This window comes from Tenrec ecaudatus, chromosome 12 (assembly GCF_050624435.1).
Source record: "Tenrec ecaudatus isolate mTenEca1 chromosome 12, mTenEca1.hap1, whole genome shotgun sequence".
NCBI classification, from domain to species: Eukaryota; Metazoa; Chordata; class Mammalia; order Afrosoricida; family Tenrecidae; genus Tenrec; species Tenrec ecaudatus.
The window spans coordinates 29,908,923-29,933,341 of NC_134541.1; the positions used below are offsets into that span (position 1 = coordinate 29,908,923).

The following is a 24,419-nucleotide window of genomic DNA, read 5'->3' on the forward strand; positions in this document are numbered from 1 at the left end:
TGCCCACGCCCCCCCCCCATATTTGTCCTTTGTGGCGGGGTGCTACTTTTCACTTCCGGCATCACTGCCTAGAATGTGAACCATTCATGAACCATCCTGGGTGCGTGGCAGGAAGGGAGCACCTGGATGACACCCCACCACCCCTCAAAAAAACACCCAAAACAAAACTCACTGCCACGGAGTTGACGCTGTAGGACAGGGTAGAACTGTGGGTTTGCAAGACTGTAGCTCTTTATGGGAGTAGAAAGCCCTCTTTCCCCAGAGGAGCAGCAGGTGGCTTTGAACAGCTGACCTTGCAGTTGGCAGTGCAGTACCCAACCACTATGCCACCAGGGCTCCAACTTCCTCCTTTAGTCCTGAGGGTCTTTAATAGGCACCTAACGTATGCTTAGCATTCTTTAGGTGGGGGAGTACCAAGATGACCTGCCTTTAAGTGGCATTCCTCCTGTGTCCTGCCCATGCCAGGAGGAATTCCCATCTTAACATGGTCTCTTGTGAACCAGGCTCTTCCCAGCTCACAGACATGCAGAAGAAGGTCATGAGAGTTGTTCGAAATGAACTCTTCTTTCCCACCCCCTCTTACAGATGAGGAAACTGAGGCTGGGGTGGTGGACCCAGCACATGGTGTTGGGTGTCTCCTTCCAGTTTGACAAGCATGCTGGTGGCTGGGGTATGGGGTGACTGCAGGGTGCCTGGGACGTGCCAGTGGGGGTATTTGGGAGGGATGTGTGGCAGGGGATTTGGTGGTGGGGTGGGGAGGGCTGGGTCAGTAGGTGAGCTCTGGCCACATTGAGTTTGAAATGACCATGAGGAGGATTTGGGGTGTCTGCCTCCCAGTACCCTGGACCTGAACTGCTAGTGCTGAAGGAACATAGTCAAGACAGCCGTGATGACCACTGTGCCCAGTGCCTGGCTCCTTCCTACCTGGTGTCACCCACATGGAAGAGCAAATGAATGTGTCCCCAGCCTTGCAAGGGAACCTCACTTCTTTCAGAGATGCCCAACTGGCACCGGGAGGTGGGTGGCTAGGGGTCCTCGTATGTGGTTTCAGGTTTCCTTTGTCCTGTGCAACGTCCTGGGCTTTCTTGTATCAGAAGCAAACTTGCTGTCACGGAATCGGTGCTGACTCACAGCGACCCCCTGTGGGGTTCTGAGACTGTGTTTGTGGGAGTAGAGAGCCCTGTCTTTCTCCCGAGGAGCTGCTGGTGGTTTCGGGTTTCTGACCATGCAGATCGCAGCCCAAGAAGCGAGTAACCACATCACCAGGGCTCCCTAACGTATCAGGGACACATGCAAAATGGTAGTGAGCCTCTGCACATCCCAGGCCCTACCCGGCCCCTGGCCTCCGGCGGGGAGGACTGACCTGTGGTGTGGTAAGGGGCAGGATGCTGCCTGTGTCTGATCCGAGCTCTGTGCTCCCAGCTCTCTGCCTCAGGCAAGTGGTTGAGCCCTTGGAGCCTTGGTTTCCTCGCCTGCGAAATGGGAATAGCGACAGGACCCCACCCCCAGCCAGTCCCCAGGAGGGACTCTATACCTGACAGTTCCTGGGGGGTTTCAATAGCGACCAACTGAAGCAGACAGGCCAAGGGGAAATGAGCACAGGGCGTTGAGTCTCCCCCAGGGTACAATCCCAGCTTGCCCTTTGACAAGCTATGTGCCCTGGGCTTGGTTTCCAGACCTCTCTGAGGACGTAGTCTGCTGCTTTTGGATGGCGGAGATGCCATGATGCCTGCTCAGGCCCCTGAGTCCCCTCCTCTGCCTCCAGCCTCCGAGTGCACTTCACCGGGCAACCGAAGTAAGCTTTCCAAAGCACAGGCTTCCATGTGTGCTTTCTCTGCCTGGTTCCCTGCAGCCTTTAGGAGCAAGCTCGGGCCTTCGCCTGGCCTGGTGAGGGGGGAGTGGCCCTCGCCTCTCTGATACTCTGAGCACGCCCCTTCCTGGCCAACCCTGCTGACCTCCAGGGTACTAGCCCCTCCCACTCACTACCTCTGCCTCCTGCCCACCCATCAGCTACCCACCAGGCACCTGCTCTTTCTCAGAGCCAACCACTCCCCGCCCCCCAGTGACCCCACCTCTTCTGGACCTCCCTGCTTTATCGCTTACCCCTCCCACCCTTGTTGGTTTCCCACAGACCGACAGGAGTTCCTTACGGAGTTTGGAGCATAAGCGTAGGGGGGGGGGCGGGGGGGCATCTGCCTGACTGAATCCCTCCATAGTCGCTTCTCTTCCTCTGAATGAAGCCACAGCCCTGCCGCCCATTTCCTACAGCCTGGTGCTGACTGCCTTTCCACCTCAGGGCCTTTGCATAGACCAGTCACCCTCTCCCTAAGGACACAAGAGCCTCCCTAGCACCTGCGTCCCTCTCCCCGCTCCCCCACCAAGCTCACAGAGCACTTGTTCAAGGTGCAGGACCACTGGGTCTCTTCTGTGGGCACCTCTTTGTGTAGCTCATCCTTCCAGGTGGCCCAGCCCAGAGTCACCTCCTCTGGGAAGGCTTCCCTAACACAGTCCACACCCACCTCATTCCCAAAGCCCCTGCTGCGCACTCACTGACGACAGAGCCACCTGCCGTGGTGGCTTCCTGTGGCCTCCTGCATTCAGTATTCCTGCCATCTCGGTGGTAAGCACGGCACAGACACTATGGCCACCCACGGAGTGCTTGCTCGCATGAAGGCACTCCCGTCTTTGAAGCATGGCGTCTTCCAAATGGCGGAGTCTCAAGAGAAGCAGGTGGCAGTTGACCGAGGTGGAGCTGCAAGACCAACAGCAGCAAGGGAGGCTGACACAGGGGCTTCCGCAGTGACACAGGGCATCTTCCGTGAGCCTGTGCACATGCCCTGCGTCAAGCCCGTAGAGACATTGGACCCACACCCTCATTCTTACTGTGACTGCATTTGGGGATCTGGGGATACCGAGTCTCGGAGCCATTCATTAACTCGCCGGAGCTCCTGCAGCTAGCGAGGGGCGGCCATGGATTGCATCGTGCCTTCCCAGAGTGTGTGTCCACTTGGCAAGGTCATGATTCCAGGGATCGCGGGGCTGTCCACCCTTTGGTGATCTGATATCATGACCCTCTAGTTTGGGATGCCTTGTCAACCCTGACCTCCCTTTGGGCATGAGGCTGGCTGGGTTTAGGGTATGTTTGTTATGTTACTGAGGCGATGATGCCACCCACCACCACCACCCCACTCCCACAGCAGTAGCTCAGTGGGTGACAAGGTGGGCTGCTAACTGAGCTGAGCTGTTGACCACAGGTCAGCAGGTCGAAACCACTCAGGCGCTCCTCAGGTGAAAGATTCGGCTGGCTGCTCCTGTGACGAGTCACAGTCACATTCTACCCTGTCCTGTAGGATTGCTAGGAGTCGGATTTGAGTCAGTGACAGTACGTGAGCAACGCCCTTACTCAGGACACAGTCCTGAGCATGGGAAGAGGACTTCCCCTGGCCGTGGCCTGCATCCTTTTTTACCTTACACGAGCTAAAAGGGAAGGGAAGTGAGCAGAAAGACAGGAACCTTGGAGCTATCCAGAAAGAAGATCCAGGGAGCCTGGCATGTCCTTTGGGCCCTGCTCTGAGAACCTCCTAGGCTCAGGGGAAGATGGATGCCAAGACCCGCAGAGATCTCCAAGGGATGCTAGACCCACAGAGATGCTGGAAGGAGATGGGACCTCCCCCCGAGTCAGCAGCAAGAGAAAGCTTTGCCCTCAAGCTGGCGCCCTGGTTTCGGATGGTACACATTTCTCTCTGTAAAAGTCATCCCGTCTGCTTGCAGTGTGTTCGTCATGAGCGCAGCAATGGATAACTAAGACCGGGTCATGTAGGGGTTGACCTCGAGCTGTCTGCCTCCAAGTCATGCTCTCAACCATCACGCTCTGCTGGCCAGTGTCACCTCCTCTCTCTGGCCTGCCTGCTGTCCTTTCCCGGTCCTGCCCAGGGAGGGTTCTCTGTGGAGGCACCCCTAACACCTGGACTAGCTCCGCCCTCAGGAGGTGCTCGTTGGTGTGTAATGAGCAAGTGGGTGTGGGGCGATGCCCAGCTGTCACTCTGCCTTGTGTCCTCCTGCCCAGAGATGCTGCAGCCCCTCCCCTGGACTCACCCCCGCCCCACCACTCAGCCTGTTGTCCAGAAAGCCCCGGGGAAGGGCCAGATCCATGAGCGTGAGGATCCACGCGGCCCAGGAGGGACGCTGGGCACCATACAAGTCCTCAATATTATTGCCTTATTGTCATTTAAATGGGGCTGGTCTCAAGCAGGCCACCCAGTTCTAGCCACCAGCACTGGACAAAACCCCCATTGAAAAGCCAATTACAATCACTCCATCTAAATTGTCATGGATTTGTATAGAAAATTACATCTCCATTTAGTCCTGAAGCGCCGTCCTGGGCATGGCCAGGGGAGGCTGGCCCGGTTACCCCGCCAGCTCTGCGCGGGTGCCTCGGGCACACTGAAAGGCCATGCTGCTGGGACTGGGCTGGCCTGGGGAACAAAGGCCAGTTTGTGGGCCCCCACCCCCCCAGGAGCCGGGCCTCTCAGGGCGGCTCAGATTCCAGGCCTGGGCCATGGACCCTGCCCCGCCAGCTGGTCTCCCCTGCTGGTGGCGATGGCCAGACGAGCTCCTGACAGCCGGCTTCAGGCGGCCCGTCAGCCCGCCACGGATGGCGGCTGGAGCTTGGCTCATGTCCACGCTGCCAGGAAATGAAGGGGGCTTGGCCTGGGAGCACTGGACAGGGCGGTGGAGGCCAGGATCTGGGTTTCATTCATTCATGCGCTCAGATGTTACTGTGAGGCGCACAATAGTGTAAAGGTAAGCTCCAGCTCCCCAGCATCCTGGGTTCGGTTCCAGGCCCCGTCTTCAACAGCCTAGAAGAGCAGATCACTGGCTTCTTTATTTAGTTCTGACACAGTTGTTGAGCACCTTCTGGGCGCCCCAGAAGAGGACATGGTGGGGAAGAGGGAGATAGTGGTCCCAGCTCCTGCCCCTCAAATATGCGCTGTTCTACAGATAAATTCTAAGTAAGCAGGGTTGACCTGGAGAGTCGTGGGGTGCAGGTGGGGGCAAGGAAGGGTCAGGGGATGGGGAATTGGTGAAGGAACTGTGTACCCAGGTGGTACAGAAGGAGCCGGGCATGGCTATGACAAATGTGTGTGTGTGTGTGTGTGTGTATGTGTGTGTGTGTGTTGGGAGGGGGGCTACTTCCAGGCAGTGGGATAGTGTGGGTGGGTGGTGAGGCAGGAGGGTGTGGTGGCTGGAACAGTAGTGAGTATAGTCTTGGGGAGGGGCCTGACAGTGGACCTCTTCCCTGAGCCTCGGTTTCTTCGTCTGTCAAATGGAAATGCCAACAGGGTTTGGGCGGGGACCTGAGCACCGTCTGTACTGAGTTAAGGCCTTCGTCCTTCCGGTAGCCCACAGGACAAAGCTTCTCTTTCCATCACAGAGCAGGAGACTGGGAGACTGAGGGGACAGCTCAGGGCAGCGGGCTATTTTTTACAGTACCATTCACTCTTACTCGGTGCTAGCCCAAAGCCCGGCACAGCACATCCTCCAAGCAAGTGTATCGAGTGGAATCAGGGGGTTTGTCTGGAGGGAGGTGGTTGGCAGGTATGGGGAGTTGGGTGGAAGGTTCCTCGTGTGTGTGTGACTGTAAACTGTGGGATTCTGACCGTAACTGTATGTGATGATGTGTTTCTCTAAGTGTGTGTGTGTGCTATGTAATCTTGCAGTGTGTAACTGTGGCTGAGACTGTGTTGGTGTGACTGAGTGTGCATGACTGTGCTGGAGACAGCGTGTGACAGTCACACACACAGTCTTAGGGGACCCCGAGGCCTTATCCAAGCGCCTGGGAGCTGGGGTGACTGTGGCAGACTGTGTGCTGCCCACATGTGTCTGTCTGGGCAGAAAGGGCCATTTGGCATCCTTCCTGGGACAGCTGGCAGGCCCGGAGGCTACCGGAGTGCAGAGGTGAGGAGGGTAGAGGCCCCCCTCTCCTCCTCTGTCCAGCCCCACCCCACAGCCTGGCAAATGGAAACAGTGTCCACAGTCGGGGTAGGCGGGTAGCTGCACCACCAGGGACTACTCTGTGGACAGAAAACTAGTTCTTCTGGTATCAGCTCAAGTTTGGCAGGAAGTGGCTTTGGGGTGGCAGGAAGTTGGATTCTGCTCATATCAGTCCCAGCCGAGGGGCAAGAGAGCAGTTATCTGGGGTTAAACAGAGCTACCAAGAAAGCCAGACCCCGCCACCCCTCACTCTACAGAGCTCAAGACAGAGCTCACCCCTCCTGGTTATTTGGGAAGTCAAGCAGGAGTGGGGGGTGGTGGTGTTCGGAGAGGCTTGTGTAGAAGAGCCAAATCACACACATGCATGCGCGCACACACACAGACACACATACACCACCTATTGAGTGCCTACTGGGTGTCAGGTGCAACCCAGAACTCATCATCCATCTCGCATTGTCCCCACTCTGTAGAAGTGCAGACTGAGACTCGGAGAGGCAGGCACTTGCCTGAGGTCATCAAGACCAGCGGTGAGGAAAGGAGGGGAGAAGGAAGATGTTGACGACTATCTCTAGGTTAGAGAAAACCTGGAGCTTGGAGGGTGGGGCGCAGGATAGGACAGATGGACAGGACAGGGAGGTAGAGAGAGCCATCTCATGGATAGAGCTGGGGCCAGAGCACTGGCCATTGGGGTGGCCTTTATTTTCCAGGTGAGGTAGTGAAACCCACAGAACCTGGCCTAGGGTCCCGGGCCTTTCCCATCATGCCACCATGCCTCCTTTCTAAGGAAGGGAGGTGACCGCCTTCCCGGGGTGCTCTGCTAAGAAGCCACGAAGCTGGCCAGTGGAGACCCTGGGTTCAAACCCTTAGGCAAGAGGGGTGCAGAGCACACGTGTGTGCCAAGACTGTCAGAGTGGGCAGCAATGACAGGCCCTGCCCTCAGGCTGGGGTCACAAGGTCCAGCTGTTGTCTGAAGCCCCCCTAGTCACTCCTGGTGAGAAACGAACCTCCCCATGCCCCGCCTGTGACACCCCACCCCCTGCCAAGAGTCCCTGGAGAATGGGCCCCCTGGTCCTTCTGTTCTCGTCCCTAAAGCGGCGGCAAGCTGTTCCCTGGCCACCAGACTTATTCGAAGCACGGTTTGCATGTTGGTTGCACATTATTCGGTCCATGTCAGAAGGTACTAACATCTCTTTTTCTCAGAAAGGGCTGTGGGGTGTGTGTGTAGCGGGGGGGACTGGGACCCGGGTGGGGGGGCTGCCCTCCTCCAGACAGCAGAAATGCCAGCCGGCTAGACAAGAGCTGTGCCTTGGCCTCTGACAGCACCCGCCCACTGCCACCTCCCCCATCCCCTCCTAGAGCCAAATTTAGAAAACTCTGCCACTGAGCAATGGGGAGAGCGAGACAGGAAATGCTGGGGCTGGAGGTGGCCTGGCCTTGGCCTGTGCACACCAGCAGGGCAGCCCTGGGGTGCTCCCATCCTCCCGCACCTCCCCCTCCTCCCACCGGAATTCGGGGCCTGGGGTTGGGGAACACTGGGTTCCCTGGGGCAGCCTGGGTGCTGGCTCCCCAGCCTTGAGGGAGGAGGTAGAGCAGGATGCAGGGAGGAGAGAGGAGGTCATGGCCGGGGCAGTGGGGAAGGGATCAGATAGCCTCCTCCTGCCCCAGACACTTGCCGCCACCCGGGACAGGGAACTGGCTCTGCTTCCTGCCCCTCCCTGACCCCCCAGACCTGATCGTGGGGTGCCAGCTGGGCCTGGGGGCACTTGACTCTCCCCACAAGGTTCCATGATGTCTGTTCCCCTACCTGTGAAATTGGCTGGCCTAGAATGAATGCCACATCACTTGCCAGGCTGAAAACAGGGCTTTTGGGGGCGGAGGGTGGGGTTACATCCCAGTGTCTATAGGTCTAGAAGCAGCTTTGATTGTTTATGTAGAGAGGTGGCCCCTCCCCCAGATTGCAGAGGTCTTTGCTGCCATCAGAGAGGTAGCTCAGAGCCATAAGATAAAAATGAGAAGACCTGGGCAGGACCCCAGCCAAGACGATACCCGGGGGTGGGGTTAACAGAGCCAGGTAGCTGCCAGTGTGGATGCTGGGATCTGACTATCTGTGTTCGAAGCCTAGCTCTGCCCCTCTGCTGTGTCAGTGTGGGCCAGCCACTTCAACTTTCTTGGCTTCTGTTTCCTCGCCTGTAAGATGGGGATATGGCCCTGCCAGGGCTGCTAGGGAAACTGACATGCAGCAGTCAATGGCTGCTCTGCACATAGTAGGTGCAATCCGGCACCTTGAGTGATTGGCAGTCCCTGAAGCTGTAAGGGGTGTGAACGTGATGGGGAGGTGCTGTAGCATCCATGGTTAAATGGGCAAGGGGATGGGCATTTGAATGTGCATGACCCTGGGCAAATGGCCACACCTCGCTGCGCCAGAGGCGCCTACCGCAGAGGGTCTGCGAGGATTACACGAAATCAACGTTGGCCCAGCGCCTGGCACATAGCGGGCGCTCCCTGAAGGGGAGCTGGCAAGATCGAATGGTACAAGCCCGCACAAAGGACAGGTGGGCTGTGTCCCGGGAGGGTGGGGGCAGACGCAGGGCAGGTGCGCCAGGAGTGAGGAGGCGGGGCCAAGAGGGGAAAAGCTCTAACCAGGGTCTGCGGGCGAGCGCGCGCAGCAGGTGCGCGTGGGGTGGGCGGAGCCCTGCGTGGGCGGGGTCTTCAGGTGAGGCGCGCGCCAGGAGGGGGAAGGGGGGCGGCTTTCAGGGAGGCGCGCCACCCCAGGCTGCCACCGGAAAGCGTCCCTGTGTCTTTAACGCCCTCCTCTCCGCGTCCCACCCCCTCGCCCCTTTTGTGCGGGCCCGCCCTCCTCCCCCCCCCCCCAGCCGGGCTGCAGCCGTGGAGCCGTCCCCCCTGCACTGACAGCTGGTATCTAATTACTGTGTGAGAATGGAAAGTCAGGCTGTCCCAGCTCCGGGGAGAGGGGATTAACGTCTCCTGCAGAATACACTTCCTCTGGTGGGTTGCCATGGTTACTCTCATTACCTGCCTGCCCGCGAGGAGCCCGCGCGAGCCGCTCCAGCAGTCCCTCCAAACCCGGCCCGGCGCGCGCGCGCCTCCCCGCCCCTCCCCTCCGGGGCGCACGCGCGTGCGCCGTGGGGGGGAGGGAGTGCTGGCCGCGCTCCTCCGCCCCGCGCCCCGCCCCCCGCTCGAGCAGCTGTCAGCGGCGCGCGCGGCCGGGCCGGTCCCTGCGCGCGCTGTCAACAGTCATTAGCGCGCGGGCCGCTTCCCTCCCCCTCTGGCCCCTCTCCTCGCCCAACCCGGGTGGGGTCCGCACCTGGGGCCCCCGCGTGTTAGCGCGCCGGGACCTCCCGCCTAGGTCCCCGAAGGAGCCGCCCTCGGGGCCTGCCTGGCACAGGGCCACCCCCTCCCGCCTCGACCCCTTCCCCAGCGACCCCTGATTCCCTGTGCGTGGCCGCGACGCCGCCCAGAGAACGCGCCCCTCGCTCCTGCCCCGAGCTTTGGAGAGCCTTCCCTAGAGTAGTGGTGACAGGGGTCACTGATGGGTGTTTCCCCAAGGGCAGGCGCTGTTTGTCCATCTTTTGGAATCCCACAGCCCTCGGGCTGTGCGCTTGCAAAAGCCATGCACATATCGTGTCACTTCGCCAGAGGAAACCGAGGCCCCAGGCAGGGCTGGATGATTCCCAGGCCTGTGACCTCATCTCTAGAGCCCCCTGGGTACGCCCAGGCCTGAATGCCTCATCCCTGCCAGGGATCCAAGCTGTCCTGCCTGAGGGCGAGGCCGAGAGGGTACCCAGAGCTGCGCCCTCCTTCCTTTCCTCCCTCTATGGAGTTCGACCAACCGTTGTCAGTGCTATTTACATTTCCTCCCCACCTCACCTTCCCAGAAGGGGACCCGGCCCACCACACCCTTTCCTCTCCCCACCTCCTTCCCCTACACCCTTTACAGAGGACCCAGCTTGAAACAAAACAAAAACAAAAAAACTACGAGAAATATTGGGAACCCCTTCAAGGCTTTGGCACCGGGCAAAGGCAGGTCCTTGGTTGGGGACGAATCCCAGGCACCTTTTGGGGTGGTCCCGGTGTGATTTGAAAGAAGATGGAGGTTCAGCCAAGCAGAAAGGAGGTCTTGGAATATGTGGGTCTGTTCCAGACGGCAGGTGCGTCTCCGTGGTGGCGCTGGCTCTGTGCGAACAGTTGGAGATTGGAGGGTGGCGAAGAGGCAGGTGCTATGATGTCCTCAGTGCCCCGTCGATTTATTTATTTATTTATTTGTTCGTCTATTTATTTATTTATCTATCTATTTATTTATTTATGGGGATGGGGAGGGGCGGCTCATCCCTCAGCCCAATCCAGGCTTCAGGGGGCTCTCTGAGTTTCCAGGCCCCACAATTCTGGGATGAATATGTTGGTTTCCAGTCCTGACTTGGTAGGATTTGTGACAGCGAAATTCAGATAGACCACCTTTGTCCCATCTAAGCAACACCCTACCCACCCACTCACAGTATGGTGGGCTTCTCAAGGGGATTCTCACAAGAGGATCTCTGGATATTGGGGTGCTGATCTTCACCGGGGGATACTTTGGATCTCTGGGTTGCGTGTGTGAGTGCGCGCGCACGCGTCATTTACGCTCCACCTCTTCCTTTCTCTCTGGGCCCCTCTGCAAGAGACTGGGTGGTCCTCCTGGGTTTTGTCAGGCCTGCCAGGAGTTTGGGGCAAGGGCCACCCCCATCTCACCTGCTACCCCAGTTTCCTTAGTGAGCATCTTCTCAAACCCCGGTCCTTCCTGAATGTATTGACAATATGGTTTAGGGGGCAAAAAGGGTGGCCACACCTCTATATCGCCTGGCCCAGAAGGGACAGAGCAGCCCGAGACATCCACCTCACAGTTGCCTGAAGGCCTGCGTTGCTCCCGGGAAGGCTCTGCAGACCTGCAGTTCTGAGGGCCAGCCGTCTGATCTGGGTGTCTTATGGAGGGCTGGGTCTCCCGGGGCCTTTCTCTATGGCTCCTACTTCTCTCAACGGACCCCAGCAAGACGTGTCTTCACGTTTTTACTGCGTCCTCTTAGCTGTTGTCTCCTCACTGCTGGCAAAGCGGCCGCCTCTGAAATTGTGACCGTGGTGGGGCTGAATGGCATCCTGTGGCCCGAAGGGAGCCATGAGCCCACCTTCATCAATATGCGAGTTACTACAGCAGGGAAGGCAGACAGACCTGCCCGTCATCAGTAGCTGGGTGTTGCCCGCTATCCCCGGTAGGGGTTCATTTAAATTGGCTTCCCAGCCAGATTCAGGGCCTTACCTGAGGGATGGCACCAGAGGGCAACCCCAGACACTGCAGGGCTCCCCAGCTCCAAGCATCAGGGTCATTCGAGGTACCCAAGTCTGAATGCACTCTGCCAGGGAGGATTTGAACATCCCATGTCAGGATACTAGGGACTCCCCCTCACCGTTCTACCCAAAGTCCAAACTAAGCCTCTGCATTGGGTCTTGAAGACACCCTGCTGGTGTCCAGTAAAATCCTTTTGTTCCCACATTCATGTAGGCACATTGGCCCTCGTGGGGTGTGAAGATAGTATTAGCATGGAAGGCCTGGGAACACAATTAACGAACCAGGGCCAGTTGCCCCAGAATTACCTGGAGGGCCTATTAAACCATTGATGGCTGGACTCCAGCCCTGTGGGCCCTGAAAAGTGTCCCCATGGGGCCCCGAGAATGAGCATGTCCAGGGAGTGGGGGAAGTGGGCTAGGGCAGGGGTGTCAAACTGATAGCCTGCGGGCCGCATGCGGCCCCCGAGGCAATTTTTTGTGGACCACAATGCTCTGAAATAAAATGTAACAAGGGAATTGTGTGTACGGTATTGCCTTGATCTCCCCTAAGCTCGATTTTCTTCAGTTTGACACCCCTGGTCTAGGGAAACCCTGATGAGCCGCTGTTCTCTGTACTTTGTCACTGGAGCAATATTTAAGAAACCACTCAGCAATTTCCCCCATGATTTACAACCTAGCCTTCAGATTAGAACTGGCCTGGGCTGGTTTTAAGGGAGTCGGGGATGTCCAAGAAGGTTGGCCCTGGTTGGGCCGGCTGTTTGGGAGTCGCCTGGCTCCGGTGGCTGGAGTGTGTTACCATGGTAATGTGCTTCCCCAGGCAGGAAGGCCCCAGAGGTCGCTCCTGCACAACCGGCCGTGTGTTTGGCAGGCTTTTCCCATGGGGTGTGGTGGGGTTCTGTCCCTCACTCCCGCTCTGCTTTGCCAGGAAACCCAGGAGCAAACAGGAGGCTCCCAGCGCCCCTCTCCGCCTATCTCCTGAAGTGAGCTTCCTTGGTCAACCCCTTGCTTTCCGAGGGCAGATGATCCGATTAGGCCAACTGGCAGAAGTGGGTTGGCAGCGGTGCCCCAGGGTTGTGGGGAAGGTGCTTTCTGCTGCCTTAATGAGCAGCTCCTGCCTGGTGGCTGTGTCCGGAGCCTCCGCCAGCAGAAGGCATGCTTCCCACCAGCGCTGAGCACGGAGGACACGGGGCATGGCAGCACTGTCCGAGGCACGTGACTGCCATTGGATCCCTTTGTTACTCTCCTCCTGGGCTTGTCCTGGAAGGCCACTGCTTGTCCCTGAGCGTGTAGCCCACATGGTGTCCAGGTGGCCACGGTTCAGCAGAGGACATCAAGGTCTGACTCTGCAGACCTGGTAAGGTTTGCATTTCGGTCCCCTCCGGCCCTTCCCTTTTAAGATGGACCAATTATAGGCCCCGAGTCTGGGCATCAGGGAGTTAGCGATCAATTTTAGAAGAGGGGGCTGTTGAAGATTGCTTCCCTGGAGACTCCCTACAGGATGATTGTGGGGTCCCAATGGGACCAGGGCCAGAGCTATTGGTTAGGGTGTCTGCCTCCAAATGGAGGTGCAAGGAGGGTGTCAGAGGGGGGCAGTGGGTAAGATTGTGTGGTGGGACAGGGATGGCCGTTGCATCTCTGTTATTGCTTATATGTGGATTTTAGGAAAGCTCGCTCCACATTTGTGTGATGACCCTGGCATATTACTTAGGAATTAAATAAAGCCATGCTTCCCTTTAAGGAGCCCTGATGGCATAGTGATTACACATCGGGTTGCTGACCACAAGGTCTGCAGTTTGAAACCACCAGCCACTCTTTGAGAGAAAGAGGAGGCTTTTTACTACCTTAAGCAGTTACCGTCTCGGAAACCCACAGGGGCAGTTCTACTCTGTCCTATAGAATCAGAATTGAATCCATGACTGGGAGTTTATGCCCCTCTTCTATGATCTGAAGTAGTAAAGTGGGTTAAGTGTTGGTGTGTTAACCTCAAGGTTGGTGGTTCAAACACACCAGCCACTCTGAGGGACAAGATGAGGCCATTTGCTCCTGTAATGATTTACAGTCCTAGAAATCCTACAGGCAGTTCTACTCAGTCCTGTGAGTCAGATAACAATGGATTTATTAAAAAAAAATTTTTTTAACCGATTACAAGGATCTACATGTGACCTCCTCCCTGGGGGATGGAGAACAGAAAAGGGGGTGAAGGGAGACACCGGACAGGGAAAGATATGACAAAATGATAATTTATAAATTATCAGGGGCACATGAGAGAGGGGGGAGCGGGGAGGGAGGGGAAAAAAGAGGACTTGATGCAAAGGGCTTAAGTGGAGAGCAAACGCTTTGAAAAGGATGAGGGCAAAGAATGTACAGATGTGCTTTATACAATTGATGTATGTATGGATTGTGATAAGAGTTGTATGAGTCCCTAATAAAATGTTGAGAAAAAAAATTTTTAAATATATCTCTTCTGATGGCAGGCGTTATACCACAGGGGACCCTTTCTGTGACCTAAATGGGATCTGAGAACAGACTTCCAAACACAAACTGCCCAAACTCCATGGGTCTAAGGGGAGGGATGAACATTTACCAAGACCGTATGTGCCAGGTTTGGCCCAATTTGTAGGTGAGGAACCTCGAGTCTTACCAGATCAAGAAGTGAAGTGGCCTGTCCAAGGTCGATGAGCTGCTTAGGGGTGTCTTTCCAGGGCATCGCTCTAAAATATTCTCTTTCATCAGACTCTTTTCTTGCCAGCAAATGGTATCTCCTTGCTTTTCCAGAAATATCTGTGCTCTGGCCTGTAACAATATTGTGAGCAGAGAGGGTCGTCTTGGCTTTTAAGGAGCTGAAGGTTTCATTATGCCTCTGGATGATCAAAGTAGTGTAGAGCCCCCCATATCTCTCCCCCCCACACCCCACACACCACAAACATACACATTTTAAGGAAACTTACACAAACAAAAACAGCTAAAGTTTAATAGACAATCGGGAGACTTCAAAAAGTTCATGGAAAAAATAGAAATAAGAAACAATAGAATTTCCCCAGGCACGTTTTGAAGCCCACTCAGAGCCCTGGTGGCATAGTGGTTACACATTGGGCTGCTCACCACCAGGTCAGCAGTTTGAAACCACCAGGCACTCTGAGGGAGAGAGGCGGCTTTCCACTCCCTTGAAGGAGTTACAGTCTCAGAAACCCACAGGGTCGGCAGGAGTCAGCATCCATGCTGGGTTGAGTCTCGTCTTGTGACTTTTTACACAGGGGCACCTCCTTGTGGTCTAGGCCCTCTGCAGAGGAAGAACTAGAGACCCAGCGATGTCCTCATCCTTTGCCAGGTGAACCTCTGGTGTTAAAACCAACCCACTGTGACCTTAGTCCCATCTTGTGTGTCACCACTGTGCCTGAAGATCCCCCAAACGCAGGGGATCCCCCAAGACAGTTACAAGGGAGTTAGACAGAGTCCCTGATCTACTTTCGAAGGTGGCCCAGGACTTCAGAGGGAAGTGGTGGGATTTTAAAAACAAAATAAAAAAACACCCCTGTCCTCGAGTTGATTCCAAGTTACAGTGACCCTACATGACCGAGCAGTGGTGCCCCTGTGAGGTTCCAAGGCTGTGAATCTTTACAGGAGTAGAAAACCTCATCTTCCTCCCATGGAGCGGCTGGTGGCTTTGAACTGCTGACCTTGCAGTTCTGAACATAACCCACTATGCTACCCCTTGCCCCCCAAAAGAGAGAAGAGCACAGTAAGTTTAATGTCAGATTTATGGGCAACTAGTACTCGCCTTCGGTGTTTTCAGATTTGCCCTCCCTTGGAAACAAGTGGACTACTTGGCCGAGCAAGTTCTTCACCCCAATCTCCTCACATGGGCAGCTTTTAAATCACTTCTTGCACTGAAACACCACCCCCACCCCCAGCATCCTCCACCGGGGCTCCTTCCTCAAGTGAGAACTATGTGCACCTGTTCCAACCCCCCCTTCCCTCCAATAATTCAACTTAAAGATGCACTTAGGAACCGATGTCTGGAATAAGCCGGGGACTGCCTGGAACTCTGGAGGGTGTAAGGAGAAGAGGCCTGGGCCTGAGGGGCGGCCCATCTCATAGTGAAGTCCAGGGAGGCTGACATTTGCCCCAACCTACAGCTCGGGAGCAGGACCAGCAGGCATCTGGCTCCTCCTGCATCCCCCCCCACCCCGCCCCGACTCCCCCATGACCCCTACTGCATCTTCTTGTAGGCACATATCACACACACACACACACACACACACACACACCACCACCACCACCACCACCACCACCACTACCACTACCACCACCACCACTACCACTACCACCTCCTCTTAGATACACAAACCAGCTGAAGAGGTCCTCACAGACCTGGATCCTGACGGGCAAGGAAGCCTTGGCAAGAGAACCTATAGCCATAGCCTTTGGGTCACCTCTCAGGGTCACTGCCAGGCAGTTATAGGGCTTAGTCCCCTTCGTCCCAGACACCCTACTGCCCTTTTCCTATCTGTTCTTTGCTCTCAAGTGGGCTGCTGGCAAAGAGACCCTGCCTCCCCTGATTCCACACACCCCTGCCCCAGAGTCACTGTGGTGGGATGCAGGAGGGTGACCTGCATCTGGTCCAGCCCACCAAGACCCGGTCTTAAGCTGGCCCTGCCACAGGCAGACCCCAAGCTGAACGCCCTCCCCAGGTGGTGTGCACAGGCGGCCCCATCACACCTCAGGAGAAACCCTGGCAGACGGCGGGCACGGCCCGGCAACAGTGTTCTTGGAGCACTAGGTGCCAGGCTTGGTGTGCTGCCATGTGCCCCTCACAGGACATGTGGGAAATGTGCTTCTCTCTTTCTCTCTCTCTGGTTGTATGCATGAAGAGCCGGAGGGTCAGAGTCAGAGAAGCCTGGGGTCACACACCCTCTTCGTGTGTGTGTGTGTGTGTGTGTGTCTCAAACCTTGGGAGAGTGAGTGTATAGACCAACCACTGACAGTAGTCACAGGGCGAGGTTCTGGTCTAACTGTGGGGCAGACAGAGCTGACACCCCCAGCAGGGGTCCTTGGGTCACTTTAGCTCAGATTGGTCTTATTGGCGCTTGTAGAGAGAAGCTTCCCCCTTCAACCTTGAAACCCCGCAGAATGACTGTGGGAGGACCTAGTGTTCCCAGGTCTGTGTGTACCCTGAGCCCATTCCCTGGTGGTCCTGGCAGCCTTCCCCAAGTCTCCACTGACACCCCCTCTTCCCCGTCCCCCCTGTACCCTCCCAGCTCTGCATGTGTGGAGGCTGGGCGTTGGCCATGGCAGGGCCCCATCTCGACCCTGGTGCACCCTGTGGGGCCAGCTGACAGCCCTCATGCCTGCCCAACAGGAGGCTGCCAGGCTCTCGAAGCCCTGCCACCCCCGTGTGGCCTCGGAGCCTGCTGCTCCGTGGCCTCCACACACAAAGAGCCTGGGTGCTGGGGCTGGCGCTCAGCTGCTAGTGGGGAGGGTGGGCGGGCAGGCGGGTGGGTGACAGCCACCAGCTTTCCAGAAAGGCCAGGGTGGAGGAAGGAGTCACCCAGGTGATAGGAGCCGTTCCCCCACCCCCGGGGGGGGGGGCAGCCCCAGCCCAGGACCACAGTGAAAGGTTACCGCTAATTGGCGAGTTCCTGATGGGGCCTGCATCTATTTAGCACCCCCACCCCACCCCGGAGACTCAGAGCTGGGCTTGGCACAGTGTGTGGCTCGAGAGCTCCCCGCCGGAGTCTGGCACAATCTGTCTGGAATTGTGAACGTGGAGCCTGTTGGGTTTTTGCATTTGTGTTTCCCTGTATCTCGGTCTCCCCGCCACACACCCTCCCCCACTCCACCCTCTGCCCTGCACCTTGTTGCTGGTGGCTCCAGAAGCCTGCCCTGGGACGGCATCCTCCCCAGAAGTCCCCTCTCCCCCCTACTCCCAGACCCCCTGCCATGGGAGGCTTTGCGGGGTCAGGGGGCAGCACTGTCCCTACCCAGACCCTGCCGCCGCCACTGTGGCCCCAGGGCCCAGCTCCTGCACCACCGTCTTCCCCGACACTAACACAGCTTGTCCACCCTGTCGCAGGGGGCAGATGGCCTGTCGGAGCCGGAGGGCATCTCTCTGAAGCGGGTCGCTGTGGTGGAAGATTTCTTTGACATCATCTACTCGATGCATGTGGAGAGCCCAGCGGAGCCCGGCAAAGCCCCCAAGCACGCTGGGCAGAAGAAAACCTACCGAGCGGTGAGATTTCTGTCTGCCTCTGCTGGCAGCCCCAGGCCTTGGCAGGAGGCCACGGGCTCTGCACATGGTGGGGGGTGAGGGGTGGGGGCTGGGAGCCGAGGCCTGATGAAATGGCCTTTGGGGACCTGGGAGGGCACAGGGCAAGGGCAGTGACAGCCATGGAAGCTGTGGGGTGTGGGGGGCTGACTCTGTGGTCTGAGCACAAAGGAGAAGCAGGTTGAAGGGAGAGGAGGGAGGGAAAGGCCTCCTCTCCCTCCCCAGTTGCTGCTTCACGCGTCCCCCCACCCCCCCTACACCCTTCCCTCCCCCCAGCCCCTTGTAGCCAGCCCGCTCGGGGGCAGTCACGTGGAGCCCCGATGATATTAATAATTCTCAGAGCAAAAGTGTCCCCGGTGTTTGCTATGCGCCAGGCCGGCCCGGGCCCAAGTGCTTCCTGCGGCCCAGCAGTTTGGAACCCTCAACAAGCCCCTTTAGTCAGTCCTGTGGGTTCCCCAGGAGCTGCGGAAGGGCCTGGCCCCCACCCTCCAGGACACCACAGCCCATCTCGGGGTGGGAGAGGCCAAGGGCCAGGCAGAGGCATGCCAGGAGCAGGCACAGAAGCGGCTTGTCTGTGGGAAGCCGTGAGAGGGCAAGACCCCATGTCAGGCTCCGAAGTGGAGTCCACTGATGGGGGGTGGGGTGGGGTGGGTAGGGCAGCCCAGGCTGGGAAATGTCACAACGGGAGGAGAAAGTGGGGGTGGTCTGCCCTCAGGAAGGACCTGCCTGTGGTCTGGTGCTGTCCTGCGGTTACCCCTGCCTCTGAGTGGCTGGGCCTGTGTGTCCACCCCCTCAGCCCCCCCGCCCCCCACACACACGCCTTCCACACCCTCATCTCAGCCTCCCAGCAGTGTTAGGAAGGAGGCTTCTTTCACAGTGAAGCAAACTGAGGCTCAGTTTGGATGACAGTCAGACCTCTTTCTCCCCCACCCCCACCTCCACCCCCGCCCCTGCGTAACCAGGCAGGTGCGAAACCCCACGCCCCAAGTTCTCTGTATGCAGAATCGCCTTGGATTCAGTGGGGGTGACTTGATTATTTGATTATTGTTTATCATTAACGATGCCTTGAAAGTCCCCATAATGACCTGCCTTACTTATTATTATTTTTAAATCTACCAGTCTGGCTTGCCCTTGTCTTCAGAGGATGGTCTTTGCCGTACATGGGTCTTAATGTACCAAGGGCCTTAAGGAGGTGGAGAGTCAGGCCAGGGGTGGGGGTAGGGGTAGGGTATGTCAGGGAGATAATCTGATCCCATCTCGTCCCTCCTGCTTCTCAGGGTGCCTGCCATGGGGTGGGGTCCTTCTGGTGTTTCCATTAGACACCCAGGCAGGGCCAGCCCAAGGCCCTCGGGCCAGGCAAAATCCAGCCCCTTTGCCTAACCCCCCCTCACTGCATCCGTGTTGCCCCAGCCACCCATGCTACTCTGCGCTCCAGGTTCCCGAGCATCCAGTCTCTGAGCCGTCTGAGGGCTTGCAGGTGTAGGTGTGAAGCAGGTGTGTCTGGTGCCCCTTTTACAGCTGAGGAAACTGAGCCTCTAAAAGGCATGCAACCTGCCCCAATGGGGGTCATTCCCCCGACATTCACAGCCAGGCAGCTAGCCCCAGAGCCCCTGCTGCCTTACAAACATACATACATATCCTGCTGCCTTACAGACCGCCCACGGTGGTCTTCCGCTAGTAAGCTCCAGCCACCTGAGCCATGTGGTTTCCCTGGGCCCCTCGGTGCCTAGCACCAAGCCTCACCCACAGGCACGCCCCTGGGCCTTTCAGAAGCCTGAGCCTGTAGCCGCCATGTGGTGGGGAGGTGGAGAGGGCAGTGCTGGGCCAGCCCTGCTGGTACTTGTGTCCTGGGCCAAGTGGACACCTAGCCCTTTGCTCTGCACTTCCTGGCTCCTCGTCCATATGTCTGCCGCATGCCCTACTTCCTGCTGCCCAGCCCAGAGCTGGCACATGACTGGCTGCCAGCCAGCTGGGCTGCACACAGAGCTGGAATTTCAGCAGCAGGGCCAAGGCTGAGCCGATCGGGCCAGGCCCTCCTGCAGCCTATGTGAGGCCGAGGGGGCCAGCACGCCTCTCCACCCCAGTAGTCTTTCCCATCTGTCACCCTCCTCCTGCCACCCTATTCCTTTTGGGGGGCAGGGGGCGGTGCCGGGATGCTTTTGTTCCCCCTCTTTTCCTTGACCCAGCCCTCCAGCCTCCCTCTTCAGGCAGGAGGCCCCCCACTCACCCACCTGGGCCTGTGGAGAGACGGACCCCATGCAAGTGGCTGGAGCAGGGAGGCCCTTGGCTGGGGAGTATTTGGTCCTGCCCCTGGGTTGTTGGACCCCTTAGTCACCAGCCTCCCCCCACTGGGGGGTGGGTTTCAGGCTACAAAAAGCCTGGGTGTTGTATTCAGAGGTCCAGAGGCTAATAGGCAGATCCCTACCCACCTGTACCCCATCAGGAAAAGGCACGCCCTCCTCGCACCTACAGCTGCCCTTAAACAAAAGGCAGGTGGTGAACTTTCTGGGAAAACTTGGACTATGATGGGGGTGCGGTGGGGAGGCCATTCGGGACCCCCACCCCCACCCCCTGCCTCGCTTAGTCTTTGCGGCCAAGCACCTGAAGCCCAGAGCAGCCCGAGGCCTCTCCCCGCATGGCAGGAACTTGAGAAGGTGGTTCTACAAAGTTCTCTGAGCTGACCTGGAGGACATGGCCCTCTTCTGAAGGGGTGTCCCTGCCTGGGGGAGCCCTCTTGCTTCCTTCCTCCCCATCAGGCTGGTGGCTGCCAGCTTGGGTCCCGGATCCTGTGTCTAACTGCCCGGGCCACTGTGGGGCTGGGGCCAGATGTGGGCGGCAGCTGCTCCCGGCCCACCACGTGCTAATCCACCCAGAGGGCAGAAGGAGGATCTTGTAAAGTGGTGCAAATCCCCCAAATTGGCCTCATATGTCTCTGTCGGGGTGACTCGACTTCGGAGCTGGGGAGGGAAACGGAGCCTTGCAAGTCAGCGACTCTGCAAATAGCTCCCGGCTCCTGCCAGCGAGGTCTCTCACTGCTTTGTCAAAGCGGAGAGGACAGGCGCACTCAGGTCCAGGTGTGAGGCACCCCCGACCAGCACCCCCACCCCACACTCCCACGCCCCGGAGAGCAAGGCCGACGAGGGCAGCAGGCTATGGTGGGGCATCTAAGCTGCCCCTCCCCGCAAATGGCAGCTCCACCTGCCTCGTGTTGGAAGCTACCACACCAGAGTCTATTTCCAGCCCAGGGACCATGGCTGCAGGCCATGAGAGCCACTGCCTCTGCTGGCTGGCCTGTCCCCTGGGGAGATCCTCTTGGTCCCAGCTCCACCCTCAGCCTCCAGGGGAAATGGCTCAAGTCTCAGATGGGCAAGCCAGGAGGGTGGCTCAGAGCGCCGCCCCCCTTTCTCCCTCCCTGCCCCCCGCTGACATCCTTGTCCTGCCCTGTCCAGGCTCTTACATCCTCCTGACACCCCTGATAGCGTTCAGCCAGCCTGCAGGTGCTCGGAGGCACAAGGTGAGGGCTTCCCAGCCCCCAGGATGCTGGCCCACCTCCCCCACACCCCACGCCTCCTACTCCTCCGTGGGGCCCTGTGCTTCCCCTCCCAGTTGCAAGCCAGTTTTGCATTCTGCCTGTGCCCCGGGGCTGGGCCTCTCTGGGAGGGGTCCCCAGATGGCCAGGTATGCCTGCCATGCGGTATGCCATCCTCCCGAAGAGCCCACTGCAACGCTCTGCCATCCCATGGAGACTCCTAGCCACCCTCTAGGACAGAGGGGAGCTTCCAGTTCAGGGTTTCTGAAACCGTAAATCTAGATGGGAGCAGAGAGCCCCGCCCACCGTCTTCCGGTGTCTTCAAACTGCCAACCTTACAGTCAGTGCCAAACGTTTAACCCATGACACCACCACCAGTACAGCTTGGCCTTCCGCCAGCTCTTGCCAGACGCTTTCTCTGGCCAGCAATAAGGAATGAAGTAGGGCTGCCCTTCAATGTGCCCCTTCTTCCCCTGTTCCCCTGTAGACGGAGGTCCCACCCCCCCAAATCATCCCTTCAGCTCTGAGGGGCTCATCTGCTGGCCTCGCTGGTCATCTCCACTCTGCCCAGAGTGCCCTGCTCCCCTGCTCCTGCTGTCCTCTGCCATTTACTTCACAAAACTTCAGGACAGGGTGGCTAGAGTCCCCCCAGAGCCCCAGGCGACTGCAGGCTGGGGATGAAGGCGTTCCCTGGCCTGCGCATCCTGAGGCCCGGCCGCAGGCTGTTGCTGCTCCCCAGGCCCGACTCCATCCAGACTTTGCCCTTGTCCCTGACCTCCAGAAGGCAATCAGAAAGGGAATTTGGAAGGGAGATAACTCATCAAGGAACCTGCCTGCTCCGCAGAGCATCAAATCAGCTGAGAAATAACAACGGTGTCACCAAAATTAACTCCAAGCTTGCAGCCGACCTCGGGCAGGCTGACCGAGCAGGCAGCAGTGCCCATGCTGGTCTTGGAGGCCCGGCCACAGCTGGGTCCCTGCTTGTCCCTGCATCCCTCAACCCCGCCCACCCAAGACCGGCTGTGGCTGAGATGGAGCAGGAGGGCGTTCTAGCACCCCTGGAGGGTAAGGTCCTCAGCCGTGTCCCAGGGAGGCAGAGCACAGGCTGCCGCAGTCCAGAAAGCCCCCTTCCCCTGTGGCTGGCCAGCGCCCTCGGCCAACTTCCCAGGCTGGGCTGCGGCGCCGATCACGGCGGAATGCTGGGTTGATGCTGCCCCTTAGTGGAGAAGACTGGGAGGGCCCCCCAAGTGTGTGGAACCAGCAACAGAATCAGTCAGGGCTAGGAGAGTCCTCTGGCCCTACAGACAGTGAATCAGGAAAAGGTCCCCTAAACTCAAAACAGCAGAAAAAGAGGGCTGGGCTTGTGTGGCCTCACACTCCATCTCCAACAAGCTCCCCAGCCCATGACCAGCCTGGCCTTCACCCCTTCTCTCTGCCTTTGATGCCCCTCTCCCCATGTCTCTTTCTCCCAGGGAGGTCAGGCCAGCAGGCAGCCGGATGGTGTGACCTGGAGCTCTGGGTGTAGCCTGCCACTGGCTCTGCAGAGTAGTGTGGCCTTTGGTGACTCACGTCACCTCTCTGGGCCTCAGTGACCTCACTGGCACACGTTGGTTCCCCAAAGGCCTGTCTGATGTGAATGCTCTGGCCCCCGGGCACCCACCCACCTTTCCCACCATTTCCCAGAAGGTCCCTGGTGGTGGGTTACCACAGGAAATGGCTTCTGGGACCTTGAGTTCTGGGTGTAGACCCAGAGCCTGCAGGCTCAGGTGGGCCTCAGTTTATCTATCGGTGAAAGGGGAAATTGTTTGTATGTTTTAACACTGTGTCTGTACATGCACACGCAAACATGTATATGTATATATGTGTATGTATGTTAGTATGTAGATATGCTGTTATTAACATAATATTAGTTATAAATATTATACTAATACATAATATTAGTGTATACATACACGCATACAAGTATACATGTTTTGAGGGGAGCCTCACTTTGTAGAACATAGGTCCAGGACTAGGCAGTGTTTCCATGTTTTGCTTTCTTGCATTTAACTCCTTTATTCCACATTTTAAAAACCAATGATTTCCAGCACAAGTACTGACTCATTTCCACCCTCCCTGGCAATTGGGGCCTACCTGCCCCCTGCTCCTTGAACCCCTGCTCTTCCTGGCAAGGGCCAAGTGCCCACCACCAAGCAGGGACCCTGGTGACCCAGCAGCCAAGCCACCTCCCCGTGGAGCCATCTGACATCCGTCCGGCCTGTCTGTCTCTCTCTGCAGATCGCAGAGACCTACGCCTTCCTCCCTCGGGAGGCCGTGACCCGTTTCCTGATGAGCTGCACCGAGTGCCAGAAGAGGATGCACTTTAATTCCAACGGCCTGGAGCCCAAAGGTAGGGGACAGTGTGCTGGCAGGAGGTGCGGGGAGGCCTGGCAGGAAGCAGGTTCTCCCAGCCAAGGACCTGCCCTCTGCTGGCATGGCCAGCAGTTGCCACAGTCCCCAGAGGCCAGCGTGGCTGCCTGGGCCGACTAGAGAGCCCCTGAGGGGTTTCCGTTTTGGTTTTACTTTAAAAACAAAACAAAAACTCAAGTTCTACTTAAAAATTAATGACACATTTCGGGTGCCCTGCCAGGCCCAAGCCAAGGTTATAGTAGGGAATGCCATCGTGCCACCTTCCTCTAAGCCCCCCAAGTTCTTGCTTCCCAGCTCCCCCTCAGCAGCCTCGAGGGTCTGGTCTGGCAAGCTGAAAGGCCAGGTTTCGGCAGACAGCATGCCCCCTGCCATGGGCACCCTCTATCCTATGGCCCACACCACCTACAATGGCAGGTCCCTAAGAGGTGAGGGCCCCTTCCCCCTGTGGTCTCCGGTCACAGACCAATGGGGAACCCTGGCAGCCAGGCTGCCACGAGTCACAGGGACCAGTGTTCGTTTTGCTCTGCCGCTCTGGCCACCCAGTGACCAAGGCCCCTCCATTCCACACCCACAGCACCCCTGCCACCTGGTCAAAGGTGGCTTTGGCAAAGAGCGATGGGGGGACAGGCCCCTAACTCATCACAGAGCCGTGGTGCCCAGGTGCCCCATTTCTGCAGGCTTCTGGGGCCACCTGCCCTGGGCAGCGGTAGAGGAGGGTGCTGAAGTCTCGGAGCTTTACCCTCTTGAGTGCAGCTCAAGCCATTCACCTGGTGGTGCCCCAGGGATGCCCGTCCCACCAGGAGAGTGCCTTCCAACTTTCTCTGGCTTGGGTTGTTCCAGCTGACTGGCCAGATCCAGACACCGACCCCACCCCACCCCACCATG

At 57.9% G+C, this 24,419-nt stretch overlaps 1 protein-coding gene across 1 annotated transcript in view; it reads left to right on the plus strand.

Annotated features, from left to right (window-relative positions):
• Positions 1 to 24,419, plus strand: part of NOL4L (nucleolar protein 4 like) — a 127,979-nt gene that overhangs the window by 30,713 nt on the left and 72,847 nt on the right. The window contains exons 2-3 of the mRNA XM_075563793.1: positions 17,405 to 17,560; positions 23,403 to 23,514. Coding sequence (XP_075419908.1) covers positions 17,405 to 17,560; positions 23,403 to 23,514 — 268 coding nt within the window. The remainder of the gene's footprint in view (positions 1 to 17,404; positions 17,561 to 23,402; positions 23,515 to 24,419) is intronic.